General features: G+C 39.1%; 1 protein-coding gene across 1 annotated transcript in view; it reads right to left on the bottom strand.

Moving 5' to 3' along the window:
• Positions 1–3,203: 3,203 nt before the first annotated feature.
• The window catches only part of PPA2 (inorganic pyrophosphatase 2), a 36,365-nt gene continuing 20,472 nt past the window's right edge, over positions 3,204–19,096 (bottom strand). Inside the window, 5 exon segments of the mRNA XM_056327831.1 lie at positions 3,204–3,386; positions 4,435–4,474; positions 9,503–9,572; positions 11,091–11,176; positions 13,006–13,133. Of these exon segments, the coding sequence (XP_056183806.1) occupies positions 3,358–3,386; positions 4,435–4,474; positions 9,503–9,572; positions 11,091–11,176; positions 13,006–13,133 (353 nt within the window). The 3' untranslated portion in view covers positions 3,204–3,357.

Genomic DNA, 19,096 nt, shown 5'->3' on the forward strand with positions numbered 1-19,096 from the left:
CCGTTCTTTCTGTTCTCTTCTAGCTAACTTCTCACCTCTTTGATCCCTAAATCCCAGATCTCTTGTCCTCAGGGGTAGGAACCCAGGTTATCAAACCTGGGAGGGGCGGGGGGGAGGGCCCGGGGAAATCACCTTAAGTTTTACAGCAAGGACAGACAAAAAAAATTTGCGCCCTACTGACTTAATATTGGGTTTGTCTTTTGACTGGAGTAAAACTGAACTACAACCCATTAAAAAGATTCAAGCCCAGTAAAAGCAGAGAAGCATGAAATAATACTTTGATCAGTTTAGGACTGCTGCATGCTGTAGCTCTTGAGCGTCAATTTAAGTGGCAAACACAAGTTACAGTAAGGTGCTCCTCCTTGCATAACATCTATGAACAGTTCTCCCAAACACACTTCAGAATTACTTTCTATTCTTTTGGGGGGGTTTCAGAGGATGCCCGTTGTTGCTAACAGCATGTAAATAATATCCTAACAGTGACAACAGCATACTATTTTCACAATGCTTTGATTTCCAAACTTAAAACAAATAATGAACGTTATTTCCCTGTAAGTAGAACTCAAACCCCATTTTCACTGGAGGGACTGAAGCGTGGACTCCATGGCAGTAAACGGTACTATTTTAAGCAGGAGCTGATGATTTACACATGTAAAAAGAAACTTCACCATCACAATAGTGAGGTGGGAAAAGAAGTAACCTCTACTTTCTCTCCAAAACAGACAAAAAGAGGAAATCAAGATGCAAAGTTATCCTTCGAAGATATACATAATGTGTATTATATATTCAGCACAGAAAATACAGTTAAGATGGACTTATTTCCTGGGGGAAAAAAAAGAAAAAAATGATTTCTCTTCAAGACATCTCTCCAGGAAATATTAGAATCAGATATAAGAAAGTTATTTTCATAAAATTATTGAGAAGTGGACACCACTACACTAAGCCTCCCACTACAATAAACTGATTTTAAACACAACAATATAGGCACACAATACAAACAGAAGACCTAGCCTGTGAAAAGAGCCAAAATAAAATAAAAAACGTTTATTGCACAGACTTGTTTTTCCTGAGGATATCTGAAAAACGTATTCTAGTTTCTCTGTCCCATTTCCCTAATCCTCTTATTAGCAGACATTCTCTCCACAGCTATTTCATCACTTCATTTCTGAAATCCACATCAGTAGCATTCAGTACATTTCAGCAGCAAGGCTATAGGTAACAGTATATCTTTCTATCCCATTTGGGAAAAAACTTTAGCAACTATACATAAACAGGTGCTGAAAATACTCTGAAGACAAGACAGTCAACTGTTTATATACTCCATACGTAATAAATATTTTAACATTTTTAAATCTAGGATAATATTAGGCATTTCTCATAATTTCAATTTTCAGCTTTCCCAAGTACTATTTGTTGTCGTCTTGCACAGCATCTAATCCGATCTCAAAATTTATTACTCCTCCTTAATTCCTAACCACGTGCCATCAATACAGTTTTAAACCAAAAATACTAAAATTATTTGAAGCAAGAACGAAGTAACTTCTGACCTAGTCTTGGCATGTTCAGCATAGATACACATGTAAACAATATTTGGTTTTCATATGTGTACAGCTTTTCATTCTGTCTCTCAAAAAGATAAGGACAGCAGTGACCACTGTATAGGGAAGATAACTTGATTTTACACAGTTTGCTTCATTGCCCAGCTGCCCCTAAGCACTTTACAAAACAGTAAGGCCTCCTAGATGTACCACCACATGGGCAAATACAGCAGCTGTTCTGTGCTCTGCTACAGCTCACCTCTAACCAGAGAAATCCGAGAGGCTACACATGAACACAAGACACTACAGAAACACTTTATTTTTAAAAAAGGCCATTATATCTGTAAGTATAATGCTGCATGTTCTTTGAATTCTAAAATCTCAAATAAAGTATGGTAAATCAGCACTTTGAGTGTACATTGGATGTAACATATCGCTTGACTAAAAAAAAAAAAAAAAGTAGTCCACAATATCTGAGGTTTATATTGCATTTCTCATACCACTCCTAAACTCTGTATAAAACTCTATGCAGATGGGAGAACTCCATCTACTCCCAAGTGCCGAGGCCCTAATGGAGATCTCCAAAGTGACTGGTGCTTATACACTAGAGAATATCCTAGCAGAAGGTCTCTAAACCAGGAAAATCAACTCCTAAAATCAAAGAACCATTCCCACAGGCAAAAGCTTTCTTATTAATAACTTTACTACGGAAAAATTAGTCCTCTATTGCAAGCCACAGCCTAACTTTTCCAGTTCTTTGTATCTTCCATTTCCATCATGCGTCAGCAATACTAACATATTGTTTCCGTCATCATACAAAGCAGACAACTCTCACCTTTGTTCTCAGTAACAAGCTGGATAAAGCTATCAGTCTGTATCATCATTTCATCTCTTTCTACTTAACAGCTAGCTTTTTTTGGTTTGTTTTTAATGAACACCACGGGTACAGACAGGCCAGATATAAACCTGCAGTAGAAAAAGTGGTAGATATTTTTACCCTGAAAACACAAAGCTCAGTTCTATACATTTTATTAATGTTGATTCACTGAATGAGGAGCTATCAAAAGCCTTCAGGCATACACAACTCTAAAAATGGAAGCTTTCCATAAGGAAAGACCTTCCTGTGTGACGAAACACACAGGTTATCAAAACAGGACGTAGTAGAGAGAGCACACATGCATCCTCACTTCAATTGTTACGACACTAGCCCTTCCTAGTTGAATTACTCTTTGGAATGAAGTTGTATTTGGTTGGGTTTTCCTAAGGCAAGTATGGTCTGCTCATAACTTTACAAAGCACGCAGAAAGAACTGGGCACAAAAGTGTATACAAGTCAGGGAAAGGCACCCAGTCGTGTATTAAAGAACATGGTAAACTGTTAGGCCTATTACATAAAGTTTATTGTCCACCTGAAACGGATTACAGTCAGGCTGGCCAGACAAGCCCTAAGATGTAAATTTACGCAGTCTTCTATGCACCTGATGACTGGATTATTCCCATATCTAGAGAACAAGGTTGAAAACACCCTGTCTCCTACCTCATTTGATACTAAACTTCATGAGTGGGTAAGATCAATTCTGCAGTTCTGAGACTCAGAAACAAACAAGCAAGCCCTCCTCTTCCCTCTGCTCCACACTGTACAAAGACAGACATAGAAAGGAAACACTCATTTTTTAATATCAATGTTTATTTACATGATAGAAGGTTTACACAAGTTGAAGAGTTGTTTCAAGAGGAACCCAACAATTAGTGCTTTTGCCTGTCTTCAAAAAAGGGATGCCTTTAAGATTTGATGATGCAGCTTCAGAACACTTTGACGATCACTTGGGAAAAAAGTGCCAGGAATCAACTAAAACATAAAATACACATAAAGAATGACATTCGTTCTACACAACTGGCCGTACACAAACACTTGAAAAACAACATCCTGCTCTCTCAGCTGTCTCCTCTCCCACAACAGTACTTCTGGGTGAGGTCTACTCTCAGCCTGTGCAAAGCATGGCCTCAGACTAGTACCCGCTCACTTTAACAGTTTGGCTGAAACCACCCTGCAACAAGTTACAACACTGATGTGACCCTCCCTGGAAAACATCAAAGATCAGACAGATTATGTTCAGTTGTCTGTCAGAGGTCTGAGATTGTAATGCTTCAGTAAATAAATGCTATTTATTGGCATACCCTATAAGGGCAAACGGAATGCAGCTTGCTTTCCCATGACATGGGCTACACAGATGTTACTTTGCAAACAATCTGGAACTTGACTCGTGACTAAGTTTCTCTTAGTGTTTCCATTAACTCACTCCATCTCAAAAAGCACGTATGTCTTCCCTATAGTTCCTGCCAGTAGAAATATCTTAAGTTTTAACAAAAACGAGCATGTAGGATTCATTCTTATTTCTTGAAGAAAAACATGAAGTTTTTTCAAGTTAACAAAACATATAACAGTGAAAAGAGAATTTTGTCCTTAGAACTTACATCTGAAAAGTAAATATGGTCAATTCTAGGAAAAGGAGCTGTTTACATGATTAGTTAGCTACTCTGAGGAATGACAAAAACTAAGGCAAAGGAACCTTTCTGCTTTAAAAAGGATAAATATAATGCACTTGCTCTCCTCAGTTCCTCACTTCCTCAGTTCCTCTTCAGTGACAGAAAAGTTTAGTCTTATCTTTTTATGTGGGCTATACTTTAACTCGCACTCAAAAGTAATCTCCCACAAACCACCCATGAATTTCTGTTCATGTTCTGTTTAACAGGGGACAGGCATTAGAAGTCTGACAGGATATAACAAATATCATTCTCATGTGCATTAAAACCACCTTTTTTAACAAGACAATTTTTATGTCGATTTTTAAAGCAAATTATTAGAGAAATTGTATGGCATTTGGGGAAAAAGGTACCTTCTGGGGAAACAGACTCTCCATTCACATGCATGGGTGCCTAAAAAGAAGAAAAAGAAAAAAACAAGAAAAAAGCAAACCAATGTATCAGTATTTGGTTGAAGTTTCAGAGGTAACACCCAAACTCAAAGCTATTTTACTGCTGCAGTCAAGAGGTATTAAACACAAACAGAACTTACTGTTGCCCCCACAGGACAACGTTCTACCTTACAGACTCCCTGCCCACTCCCCCCAACTACTGTACAAATTGCCCATAAATGACAAAACACACACACTAATGAGTGACACATTAACACCTTACCTAAAGGGGAATCTCCTACCATATCATTTTGATGAGAACAGGATTTGCTGTTTACATACTAAAGAGTGAAAATGCCTTTCCAATTACATTACTATACAAGTTTCGGCATAAGGTATGCATGTGATTATACGCACACACACACTTTACATTATATATATGCAAACATTTATAAATAAACATATGATTATACTCTTACAATTATATTTTGACAGAGTAGGATTCAGTTCTGTGTGAAGTGACAAACTGTTTTTAAAATGTACGTCTGACATTTCAAAGCTGAATACACCAGGATTTAATTGCAGTATTACACAGTATGCCTTGTCCTGTAACTTAAAGGACAAAACTAAAGCCAGTTTTAACACTGGCTCGATGAAACATGCCTCGCGATGAGGATGCTAGTTACTTGCGTAAGAACAATCCTCCACCGCCCTTCTGACAAGTTTTCCAAATGACCTAACTGATGGGAAAGAAGCAAAGAGCATCTCAGCAGAAGTAATCCTGCAACACTCACCTGCACACACAAATCAAGTGCAAAACCAGGGTGGATGCTGGCTTTTGCCATGACACAACCACTTACCCCAGCAGATAACCCCACAAGTAATCACTGAGGTGAACGCAAAAAAGAAGCCACCTCCAAGGCAGCATTTACAGGTGTTTGAAACTTCAGGAGAACAAAGCTGCACAGTGACCACCCATGTCTTCCACACCAACAGGGTGGCACTTCCTGCCACTGCTTTAACGGCACGTGATGACAATAATGAAAACTTTGCAGTATCCTGGCAGGCAGGCAGGCAGACCCAGAAACCGCGGAGCCAGGTTTAGCACAGTGCAGCTCTCGGACCGAGCCCCATTGGTGTGAAATTCCCTCGTGAGCCTGCCTGCCTCTAAGCACGCAGAGGGCTCAATCCACTGAGAGTGGGTCAAAACCCATGAGGAGGAAAAAGAAAACCAATATCCTTTTTCTCACTTTACCCAGGATAATCACCTGCACAAGGAGATTAAGCGACTGATCTGAAGGGATGTGGCAGTATGACAAACATAATCCAGGTCTTCCAGGCCTTACCACCAGACCATCACCTATCTTTCCAGCAAATCCAAAGCTTTATCCCACAAGGTAGGGAGAACCAGTCGTCACCATGTACAAGCAGGTGCCTGTCACTTCAGGGATAATTGCTTCGGAAGTTTAAGGTAAGGACTCGGTACCTTCCCACCACAAACAGATCACAACCTCATCCCACTGAACCAGGAGTCTTTTCGTTACACAACCCTTTCCATCTAGAACACAGTTTAAAAACCAAACAAAATAATTTAAAACAAAGCAAAATCCCAGACTAAAAACCCAATCAATCTTTTGTTTCACAACTGGCTACTGAACAGAAAATTCAGCCTCTAATAAGTCCCAAATGGAAATGCCCTCACAGAACATGTAGGGAGAAAGGCAATTTGCAGACTTTTCTTGCTTATATTATCTCTATATTATATTAATTATAATTATATAATTATCTGAATTACTCAAAACACATCATTAGATATACAGATGCAAATTTTGTTGGGAGGTTTTTTTAAATTATATGGAAGAGCCAAGTGTTTTCCCCTGCAAGACACTGTTCTGCATTTTATCAGATGAGACATCATCTAGCAAAGCTTTCCTAGTTCACTTTCCAGTATTATAAAGGGAAAAATTATGTGATAAGTCTGAGAACCACTGCTCTACTAACTATATATAGATTTTCTTGGAGATTTTCCAATTTGCAAAGTCCTCAGTAGCTTCTTCACAGAGCAAGTGAGCAAGCAGTTCTCAAGGATTAATGTTAAACAATAGTTTGGCTGTCCTGGTCAGTTTTACAGATGACAACACTTAAAACCCTGAAATAAATAGTACATCTTGGCACTAACACATTCAGCTACAAAGCTCTGCTCCTCCTGGCTTCAGTTTCCAACATACACTAACAGTGGAGCCGAGAGAGATATCAAACCATTTGCAAAGGCTGGAGAACCCTAGAAATTTTCACCACCTAGTGTTAAAACTCAACTAGGTTTGTAGTTGCAGGGGGCTGGTGTAATTCTGGCTGGTTCAAATGTTCCATATGTGTTCCCATATGCACATATTATCTTTTATCTCTTTGGGATTGTCGGGACATGGCAACTTGACCAGCTATAGAATCATTCCTAGTCTGCCACCAATACAGATGACAGTACACGTGCCCACCATGTAGAAGTGAACTCAGTGGAGTATAAATTCCCCCAACGGAGACAAGACATTCTAGTCCTGTATCTGTAAAATAATGAAAGGTCAAACAACAGCACAATAAATCTACTGAAATCAACAGGACTATCTTGGGAATTACCCAATCAAAATCTGTATGAAATTTTGGTTAGTACACAACTTGGGAAGCATTTGGTAGGATTTGTTTGTTTTCCTTTTGGTTCTTATAGGTCTCTCGCTCACCATAAAAATTGTTTCATAGCAGTACCGAGTTTTCCTTTGGTGGGGTTTTTTGGGGGTATTTTTTTGGTTGAGGTTTGTGGTTTTGGTGTTTGTTTGGTGGGTTTTTTTATAACAACTCGATATACCTGCTTGAAGGCAATTATCACCCAGTCAAAAATTCCATATTTGAGTCTGACCCAGGAGACAGAATTGTAGGGTACCAGCTCTCACTGCACAAGTAGCTCAGAAATTTTGCAGTCGCTGAAATACATTTCTCACTGTTCTTGCACACAAAATCCCTACCTCAGCTTTCATTCTTCTGTTTTCAATCCAGAAATTAATAGATGGACATAAATTAGAAGAAAATGTATCTACTTTCAGTTTATAAAAACAAAAAACACAAAAAAACCACCCAGACAGACACAGGCAACTTTCATTTAAAATTACCACCAGCCATTAAGATTCTGTAGCCAACACTCATGTACTTTCACTTCAGGTGTTCATCTCTTTCAAACTAATAACCAAAGCAGGCAGTGTAGCATACTAGACAAAAAGATACGTGCTTAAAACATGCAGGTCAACCTCCCTGCTTATATTTAGAGTGTCCACCATTCATATTTCAAGAGCATTTTACTTTTTTTATTTATCATAGATTGGTAATTGCACGCAGTATGAACAGTATTTAAAAGAGTATTGCCTCTTCTCCCTGCCCAAAAAGCACCAAGCAGTAGTACCCTACAAAGACACAATTAAAATACTTTGAACTGAAAAAGAATGATGGAAAGGACAACTTCCCCAAACCAGTATCACTTAAAAGCCAGAAAGTGATAATACCTGATAAGAATGCAAGTGCTCAAAATAAAAAAAAAATAAAGTTTGATACAATATATTTTATGAACTTGTTTTTACTAACCTCCACCCCAAAACCCAGGAAGTTTTATTTGTTATTAAAAGGAAAAATAATGGATACTGCTGATTTAAACAGATAATTATTTACCCTACATGCTTCAAAGTAGAAACAGAAAGCAAAAGGAAATACTCCTTTGCAGGTTTGCCATTATCCAAATACATCTGAACTTCAAATTTTAATTGCATTTAAACACTTAGTAAAAGTTACTGTAAATTTGAAAACATAGAGGAGGTAAATATATGCTTTATAGCTGTGAGTGACATGCCTAAAAACATATCTGAATTCCAGAATGAGTTTTTCTTTCATTTAAAACTTACAGTCCAATTAATAAACATTTATAAGGCCAACCATAAAGACACTTTTGAAGAAGTCCTGAAAGCAAGAGACCTGAATAGGAAAACCAGTTAGGTTTGACACTTTATGACTTAAACTAAGTTTTCTTTGCAACTGACAAGTTTTACTTCCTTGTGACAAAACACCACCAAGGACAACACATTCTTACTAGAAATGCTGTTGGAATGTTACCTGCACAGACAGTGGATGGCATCCTGAACTTGCATAATTCCTGTGACTACTGGGGCAAAACACTGGCTGCCCAGACAGCCACGCACATGTGCAAAATACCTGCCACGCTCATTTGGTCACGAGCACAGTCTCAATCATGGCATATGTTAAAAATAAAACCAAGAATAATAATAATAATTAAAAAAAAAGAGTAATACTTGGGGGTTCTTTTCTCCATGTAATTTCTGGTAACTTTGCTTCATTTCTGGCATCCAAACTAGCAAATTTTAAAATGGAAGAAATTCTCCTCCACTAGCATTTGCACATGAAAGCATCAGACCTGCAGGACATTTTTCTTGCCTGAACAGGAAACCTGCATGTTTTCATTTTATGTTAATTTTCAGAATATGACAGGCATTCTTTAAGAAACATTCAAAAAAGCATCCCCCTCTCTTACAGCAATGCATTTAATTATGCAAGTAGACAAACAAAGGATCCCTTTAGTGATTAGGGACTACAGTCAGCTAGTCAATGAGTTCTAACACTGGGTGGTAACTCATGGCAACAGGGGAGACAGAGAAGACAGCAGGCTAGATACAAATAGCAGTCCATCTTGCTATTTAGGATCAGAAGAAACAGCACTGCAGAGGGAGAAAAAAAGACAAAACAAAAAACCCCCACCAGAACAGCAATGAACCTGCCAGAAAGCACAATTGGACCACTGCAATGAAAGGTTTGTATTATAATGCTTACATTTCCCCCACAACCTTTGTGCTCTTCCTTTTACTTTATGCCTAAAATTTTTATTTAAGGACCATTTCAGTTTAGCTACTTTCTTTCAGTTTTGGAGCTCTTAATCTTCTTTTCCTATTAATCACTTTAAAAAAAAAAGCGGGGGGAGAAAAAAAGTACAGATTATCCTTACCGACTGCACAATCATTCGGGCATCCTCTTCGCTGCAACAAAACGGACTGCCATTCACCAGAACATTTGTGCTGAAAAACAAAATTAAATACACATTTTATCAATCAGTGGAAAAGAGACACACACACACACTATTGAGTACCTATGGAAAAAAACACCTTCACATATAGAGCTCAGAAATGTGTATCTGCAAGAAATGAAGTAAAAAACATAAAAGTAACCAGTAATGCTGGAAGAGAGCAGGGGCGTGGAGGGGTGTTCTTTGTTTCTTTGGATTTGAGGGGGGGTTTAGGCTCTATGTTCTATACGAATACAAGCAGTGCTCACACTCAGAGCTTTTGGCAGCTCACTTGGGTACAGTTCAGGGGACCACAGTTAAACTAAATCCCCCCACAAAGTCAATAGAGATAAACTGGCACTTCCTGAGGGAATTGAAAAAACACCTAGATGGCTACCACAAACAGCGTGACTATCCCCCTGTCTCTTGTGCCTTGAAGGACAGGCAGATTCTGTGGCAGATCACCCCTGGTTTGCAGTAACCTGCCTGCAGTATGTAGCAAGGAGGAAGAAAAAACACAAGTCAAAACTCTGCTCCTACATAAAGCAGCAGACACCTGTACTGCTTCCAGAGAGCAAATTCTGGGACCAAGTACTTTGCAGAGATCTTTCCCTATAAATATCCTTTCACACCAAAAGTGAATTTGGTCATGAGTTTTGAAAGTCCTAAAGAGTAAACAGCAACAAGTTCAATTCCTCAAAGTAAGACTGCAATTTTAATTATTTTTTAATTTCGCCAACATGAACCTCAAAGCACTTCTGAAATAATCAAGACCAAAATTTTAATATTATCCTACCGTATTTCTACCATGCTAAAACAGAACTACCAACCTGGCCAACTGCTACGGTGTTCAAACAGCTCCAAGAAAAAGAAAGTCACTTTTTCCCAATAAAGTAGAAGACAACAGCAACTATCTGAGCACACCTTTCCCCACAGCCTTTGCCCTCTGGTTTCAGCTAACGGTAGGCAATCTACTGTTCTTGGAAAGCACCAGGCGAAGATACCTGCCTACTTTTCAGGACCTCTGATGCCAGAATTGCCAATGCAAACCAGTCCAGAGAGCTTAATAAAAGTCCATTTTAATTTAGATCAGGCCAAAGGCTAATAAAAAACAGTAATTTGGCTCTCTCATTCCAGACAACAACTAAAAAATATGGAATGCTAAGCTGCTAAAGAATTTTGCAGCACAGCAATGCAGCACTGAAGGATGGAATAAACAGTGACAAGAGGATTTACACGGAATACCAAGATTCTCCCAAAATGATACTGAACACACACTCTGGGGCCATTTTCCTAAAGTTAATCTATATCACTTTTATATGATCAGTATGTTTTTGGAACCACTTACCAGTAAGTCATTATCATACAAGGTGCAATTAGTCAATCATAGTCTATTATCAATTATCAAAACCATGAGTATTTCTGTCATCTCAAAGTAAAAATTCTAAGCAGCTCATGCACAGCTGCCACATGTAGAATACCACCAGCACTAGCAAAAGACAAAGAAGAAAAGACATGACTGGACACTTACCACTTAATAGTACCTCCCTCAGCTTTCTTATGAAGCAAAGCTTTCCAGTGTTCATGGGTGGATTTAATAATTTCAACAGCAAAATCCTAGTTTACATCAAGGAAAAGTTTTATGCATTAAAATGCTATTAAACAGAAAAAAAGTCACAGAACTAGTTTAGTAAAACATACTTTTCATCTGTTTTTTTTAAAGGGCCCTCCTTCAAGGCCTCATTCAATTTCTGTAAAATATAACACCCTTTTTATGAAAAGAAACAAACTTCACTATCTGTCAAATACAGTGGCAACACATTCAGGACTTTCCCTTGGTCCACAGCCAGAAAACATGAAGGCTGCACAAATAAATCAGCACTAGATGCTAAGCAGACACCTACAGTTGTAGAAAACTGTACCAGGTCCTAAATGGGACAAAGTGTCAGCTACGACTCCTCTGTCACACATACACATCAAGGTCAGAGTTAAGGTTTCCCCTCTAGTGGCAAAATTTGCATTTACTTCATTAATTGCCCAATCATATACTTAAGCATTTGCAACAACGTAACATGTCAGCTGCTTAACAGTTTTTGTTTGTTTTAAACAAAAGTAATATTGGGGGCATGGTAGGGATGAGAAAGTTTTTTAAAAAAATAAAGTAAAATAAGCCCTCCCTGTCCAGATGATGGTATCTAGACTGGCTTGCAAAAAGCTGCCAACAGAACATGCACACTTCCTAAGAAGGAGAGACTTGGCAAAATGCCACTGGAACATTGTGAACTTCACCAGAGCTGCTGGAGCATAGCCAACAGCTGCCGCCCCACATTCTGGGTCTCTAGAAATGTTGGAGAATTATTCAAGTGCTCCACACCAGCTATCCTGGGGCATTTAGTGCCTCAAGCCTGAACTCCAATGGCCTGACAGGGATATACCGTTAAACTGTCACTACAGAGTGACACTCTGCATTACAGAGCAGGACAATTTCTAAAAGCAGCTCCTGAGAGAACAGGGGAGAGAGATGAGGTTATCAAGCCTTACAACTCTACACTGGATTGATTTAAAAGACAGTTCTAGTGCAGAGGGGAGCCAGAGCATCTCTTTAACCAGACAAAACATGTAAGTTGCCTGTGCTGGTTAGAAGGCATTTTATAACTTTGACAGCACACAGCAAGGCTGAACTAGCTGACACACGGGCATCATTCAACAGGAACCTGTGACACTTTTGCCAAAAATAGTCTACAGAGTGTGCAATACATGATTTGCAAGTCACTTTTACTCAAATCACACCCAATTTCCTCTGGAAAAATCCAGGTATTTTCTTCAGTGAGGTCTATTCCCAGGTCCACTCTCCTTTCAAACCCTGGCCATTTTTACCGTAGGTAGTTGAAAACACCATTCATTTTCTAAAAAAAGAGAAAATATTTTTTCAGCCTTCAAGCCAAAACCAGTTCAAATGTTTTCACATAGAACTACCAGGAAGAAGTACACCTTGAGCAAATACCAAATATGAAAAAATCTGCAACCCATTGTCTGCCTTAAATGGCATGGCCTTAAAAAAATTGTCAGGAAAATTTATCAAATCAGGACTGAAAAAATACCTGAAAAGACTATTTGTTCATTCCTCTGACAGTAAGAATGAAAATGCTGTGAAAAAAAACTACAAATGCACAGATAAGTGTGTAAGTCTCATCAGGATTAGGACTGAATGTTTTGGTTTTGTTTGGCTTTTTACTGACTTCCGTTAATAAACTATGCATTTTCCCTGAATAAAATGGAAGGCAGCAAAGATTATTTATTCCTAGCCTAATAAATCTTTTTCAAAGATCCCTCCTATAAAAATTCTTTTTGTTAAAACCTCATCCTTTACAATTCCAAAAAGTCTATGATGTATTAAAGAGGCTACATGACAGAATGATGCATCTTTAGTTTTGGATTATCTTCACCTTGTCTTTAAATTCTCCATTAAAAGCAAACTGATTTTCCGGTTTACCATCAGGGACTTTATATAATCTGAACCAGTCAACTGTAGCCTCAAGATAACCTGGCTTGTGCTTCTTAACATCGTCAATATCTGTAAATTAAAAAGAAAAAAAAAAAAGGAAAAAAAAAGAACTGGTCATTTTTACTCACAGTTTTTGTAACATTCATTTTTTAAAGTCTCATAAAGGATCTGCAAACTATTTGATTTCACTGAGCACTTTCAAAGTCATCGCGGAACTTCACTTCATTACATCAGGTGCCCATAGCTGATATCTTACGCTTTCACAACCACGCTGAACAGGTAAGCCAGTTGCCTCCTGCCCTTCGTTAATGAAGGCCCAAAGGGACAATGATTAAAAGGACCATACTTCTGACAGGAGAGGAAGAAAATTCTGTATTTATAGGCTTTCATCTCAATACGTATCTCTTGCAATACTTAAGATTATTCAGTGAGGTAATTGTTTTCCCCAGCAACTGCAGGGACTAAAAGCATTTTTTGATAATGAAAGAATAGCTAGTAAAAACAATTTCAACATATGGATTTTTAAACCAGCACCTCAAAACAAAATACAGGCTTGACTTCTCAAAATTACGTTAAAGGCATCCCTTTGCTCACATTACTTCCAAATTCAGCCCATTAGATACAAGACAGGTATGTGCCAGGAGCACTAAACACTAACTCTACTGATAACCCCGTGATATCTGCATACTCACAGTGATAAGTCAATTCTACCTTTACCTCTATAATCCTACTGTGCAAAGATGGAACGGGACACAAAGAGGAATGCATGCCATTTGCAGGACACCCTTGGGAGGCAGAGATGAACATTGCCACAGTGGGTACAGAGAGATTAAACAGTCACACAGTAATTCTGCTCAAGGGCTATACTACTATAGCAAAGGCGCAGTTCATGATCTTAAATGTTCACTTCTGCTGCGCCTATCAAATTTTACCAGGTTGTCCTGTGAGACTACCATCAGTTCTGTCACTTGCAACAAAGTGGTCCTATCACCCCCTTGGCAAATTAACTCTCTGGCAATATGTTTACATGGAAAAGCCTTCAACACAATTTTAATTGATTTTGATATAATAAAGGAATTTGTCCTTTCTGGAAGCAAAGTACTTTTTGTAGCTGGTGTAATCCTTCGCTTTCCATCTATTTCCCTCCTAATGTCACTTCTAATGGAAATGGGAGCTGACTTTTTATTGCTGTACTTTGCATGCAGTCTTCCAGCTTTTTCGTAACTTCACTTTGCCCACTTCCCATGGTGTTATTCTCTTTTTCTGGTGTTTTCGCAAGTCAGTTGCTGATTTCTCCCTTCTCAATTCCCTCTTGCTCTCTCCCAGTACTGCTTGGTTACTTCATTCTCTTCTGCCATAGATATGCCTCACTAACTGACATCTCCTGGTTGGCAGTGATTCCTAGCAGATACTCTTCTGTCTATCCAGTCCTCTAAACCAGATTTTCAGAGTGCTTAGTCTTCAAAATTGACACCTAGTCCTGTGCTTTCCATCTTTGAGTGCCTAAATGTCTTTTTAAAGATCTAGGCTGTGAACCTGAACGAAGACATTCAAGTATTTCTAAAAAGGACAGTATGAGAAGGGAACAAGCCTTGTGCTACAGACAATGCAATTCTCTGTAGACCACCAAGAGAGATGACACATGGACTGAACTGTGTGACCAAACCTATGTGAGAAGATAAGCCGAGTGTTCATAGGCATCTCATAGATGCCACTCCCAAATTCCACTGGATCACACACTACCCAAGGAATAAAACATAAAACTTTGAAGAACCTTATGTAAATTTTTGCTTCTGCACACACTTAATAGGGCTACGTGTTTATGGACTCAGAAGTAAAACACATTTTGCACTTGGCTGCTGGCCATCTGCCTGTAGAAGATTAGGGAGTTTCATTGGCAGAATCCCAGAAAAAAGCAAGGGCACATAAGGCTATGCTAGAGGCAGGACTTCTAGCTGAATACATGCTTTAAGAGTACAAGAAGTCTTTCACTGGGATGGGTGGGTGAGACCAACCAAGAAGAAAAGATTTAGAAAAGGGTGGGGACTTGGTTGGATGCTTCATTTGGGCACTAATAAAACTGCAGCTCCAATTCAAACTGGTTTCAGGGCTACAGTATATCATCCTGTTCACTCCAAGTGTGGGACCATTCTCCCATCTTGAGCCCTTGTAATCTCCTCCCCTTGAGAGGTTTGAACTCACAAGTTCTAGTACTTGTTGGAAGAGACAGTATCTCCTCAGGTCTGTAAAGCAAACTAGGCTGCTGCAGCAACTTCCTTGGCTTCCAGCAGTGAATGAACCCCAGACCTCCATGTCTAGACACTACTTAAATACTTTCTCAGACTGCTGGTCCTTTCTTCTGGTTCCTGTTCCAGCAAATTTCTCTCCTAACTCTGCTTCTCCACTCCTCCTACTTGGTTATTTGTCTCCTATTCCCATAAAAACCATTCACCAAAAGTGTCTGTCTACAAACTGACACTTGGGCCCCTCCCCACCTGTTGTTCCTTATTTACAGGCCTTGGTTTTATTTCTTTAAAGGACTCAAATATTAGAATAGGCTTTGGGGCAGCCTTTCCTTACCTCCTTAAGACAGGGATGACCACCTTCATGGACAGAATCATGTCTCTGAATTTCACATTCTCTACTGGAAGATACCTTGCCTAGGTACAATGACTACACAGAATCAGGTTACAGCATTGTATGACCCCTAAAGTACTGGCTGCTGTATATTCTCTTTTTGAGGACTTAAGAAGGGGGACAGCGGTTACTTTTATTTCCTTGGTCCTTGCAAGTTACTTTCCTTCATCCCCATGCTTCACTTCACTATTCTTTATTATGAAGGACAGCTACTGGGCACCATATGAAGCTTAAATGGTTGAAAGAAAAAAAAAAAAACCAACCAAAACATCTATATTATAATGCATTGCTTGGGGGCAAGCAGCAGGAAAAACGTGTATGTGTGTGTGCGCAAGAATAAATTGATCCTGTTGCTGTGCAGTCAGCACGAAGCACAAAATATAAGGAAAACAGGAGCTCTCACATCCACAACAGCCATGTCTTCAGTTCCTTACAAGCTGCCATAGAAAAGCTTGAAAGACAGCTTGCCCTCCATTCCGAAATCCAAACAGCATCTTTTGGATATCAGGGGGAGAAGGAGAAAAATATACTCTGAGAACAAAAGACTAAGTAAAGAAAGGTAAAATAATAGATCGTGATAAGCAGTACAGTGATATATGATTTAAACCAAACAAACAACAACAAAAACACACCAAAAACCACTTAAATGTCTTTCCCACAGTAGACACTGTTAAGACACTTCCTTCTGACCCTGACTGCTTACCTTCCCTCACAACTACGTACTCACACTGATGTCAAAAAGGGCTTAGCAAGTATGGGAGTAGCAAGCACGCACCTGGCCTAATGCGGTTTCATTCCCACAAGCAGCTCTTGCAGGTATATTATCAGCAGGTACCCACTGGGCTCTAGGTGGTAACGTCTTTATACTGCCTACATACAACCATAGGTCACATTTTTCTGGGCACCAAAGTTAAGCACCAAGGGTTTAAAAAAAAAAAAAAAAAAAAGATAGCTAATCACATTAAGTGTGCAGTTTAGTCTCAATAAGGAAAAATCTCTGAAGGCTGGCACAAACAACCACTGCTAGCTCTCTTGTCAATAGAGTGAGCCAATGCAAACGCAGATCCCAATTCTATCTGGCTTTGCAAGACAGCAACAAAAGCATTTGTACCAAACTACTGTTTTTAGTACAACAGATGCTGCTTCTTGCAAGCAAAGCTAAAACAACATGCTTGCAGCAAGCTTTCTAAACAAGGTCTCTGGGAAGAGAGGACATATGTTTTTAATAACATCTTATAAACATTTACAGGAAGCAGCAGCAACATTCCATATAAAGGCATTTGGTGTATTTTGTGCAGCCTGGTGTGAGGGGGTAGGAGGGGAGCCTCAGTACAGATAATTAATTTCTTTATATTGAATGCTTACACAAATCCACAACAAAGGTTTTCAGGGCCTCTCTGCTTCTATGCATATAAATACACTCTCATGCAAGGATCTATAAAAATATATGGTACAAAGTATGCCATATGCTTTGTTTTTGCCATTTAGGGTTTGATCACTTAATTCACAAAGCCAATCTCAAGTTGCATGCTGGAAAAGAAGCGTGACAAGATAGCACAGTTAACTATACCAGTGCCAGCAAATGATAGTGCAAGAAAGCCGGCAGACTTCACCAACTGCTGCAGAATACAACCAGTCATCTTTCCAGTAAGCAACAGCAAAAAATGGCTACTGAGATTCCAGGCCAGTAAAACACCTCCAAAATGCCATCCATTATTCATCCAATTTGCTCAGGGAAGGTAAGATGACCTTTTGAGAGCTGGACTTTTCATAAGCTGTTTCAAACACACTTCCTGTTTCAATTGCCAGTGATATTCAAAACCTCTTGTCCAACGTGAAGATGCCATATACATTTAGACCAAACTGCAGCATGGAAGATGCTCATCCTTTCTAAGCCCAACATTGTAAAGCACATCAAGTATGTATGTGAATTTCAATACATTAAATTCTATCCAAATTATGACATAAGCAGACAAGCAGTCCTTCCAGTCCAAGAATTTGTTGCTTCTCATGGCTAGTATTTTACAAAAAAAAAAAAAAAAAAAAAAACCACCACAAACAAAAAGCAACAACAGCAGCAAAAACACAGCCAGGCCTATTACACCACCAATATTTAGTGTTTGAGTGTGCAGGGAGCTATTAGGCCATTTCCCACACTTGCTTGATCTGATGTTGCTTTACTGGCCTGCTAATGGCCATCTACCTTGAAACTGCCTGAGCAGAAACACACCACAGTGGTTTTCAGGTTGCCACAAAGACAGATCTCACTGACATAAAGAAACTCTGTCATAGATACTTGCATCTGACATACATCTTGTATTCGGAGTGATATTATCCCCACGCCCACCAGTATTAAGCACTATAATTTCAAACAGATTACCTTCACAAGTCAGTCCAAAAAGACACTAAGCCCTTGCTATTCCCATGGATGACACAGTTCCCAGTCGAACAGGTGCTAAGCACTGCTTATTATTCCTGGGTATTGTCACTATAAACTAGAGTTTCTCATTGCTCTGTGTGAAAGAGAGAGTTCTAGGCAGGGTTTCCAATTTAAACCAGTATTTATCAATAAATGCCTGCAGGACACAGTACAGTGGAGTGCTATGAATAAACAATGAGAACTGTTCAGAAGTTGGGACTGCTCAGTTTTAAGTTCTGTGAAGTCTCAAAAAAAATCAATTGCACTTAGGAGAACGATCACAATCCCAGAAGGAGAATATACAGAGTACCTGGGGTGTGCTTAAAGCAGCAAGAAGAGTTAACACACTGTGCGGGCTCAGGATGGGGTTTGCAAGTAATCACCGCTCTGGTGTCTCGGAATTATCTTTTCCAAATGTTCACTGGGGGCTGTGCACATACTCAGCTGAAAGCAAATGTGATGATTCTCAGTCCAATTCAAAATGTTTAACAAACGATATAAAAATTACTGGGCAGACTTAGAAGGCAACACTTAGTCTCATCTTTCCCTAGGAGGCCACCACCATAACACAGCAGCACGTCAATTACCGAGGGAGATACCAGTTTTATCTGTAGCTGCTATCCCTTTATGCTGAAATAATTAACATATTTGGGAAGGGGGGAAAACAAGTATAAAAGGACATATTGTACTGCCTACTCCAACAGATTTGTTTGTTTTCAGACTGAAGAAGGATTGCTGTTAAACACTGCAAAGCTAGTCATGTTTTGTGAAAGCAGATGGGGGCTTTTTTTCCCCCACTCCTTTTTCTTTTCTTTTGTAAATCCTGGACTGCAACTCCAATCACAAAGAGAAATCATATTAAATTGGATACATATTTCTGTACTTCTCTGAACCTCAGAAGAACAGTTCTCCTCTTGAAGTTTTGCACCTTTCTCTGATAAGAAAGGATGTACACAGGAATCAACTACAGACAATG

The sequence above is a fragment of the Falco biarmicus genome, chromosome 1 (assembly GCF_023638135.1).
Source record: "Falco biarmicus isolate bFalBia1 chromosome 1, bFalBia1.pri, whole genome shotgun sequence".
Classification (NCBI taxonomy): Eukaryota; Metazoa; Chordata; class Aves; order Falconiformes; family Falconidae; genus Falco; species Falco biarmicus.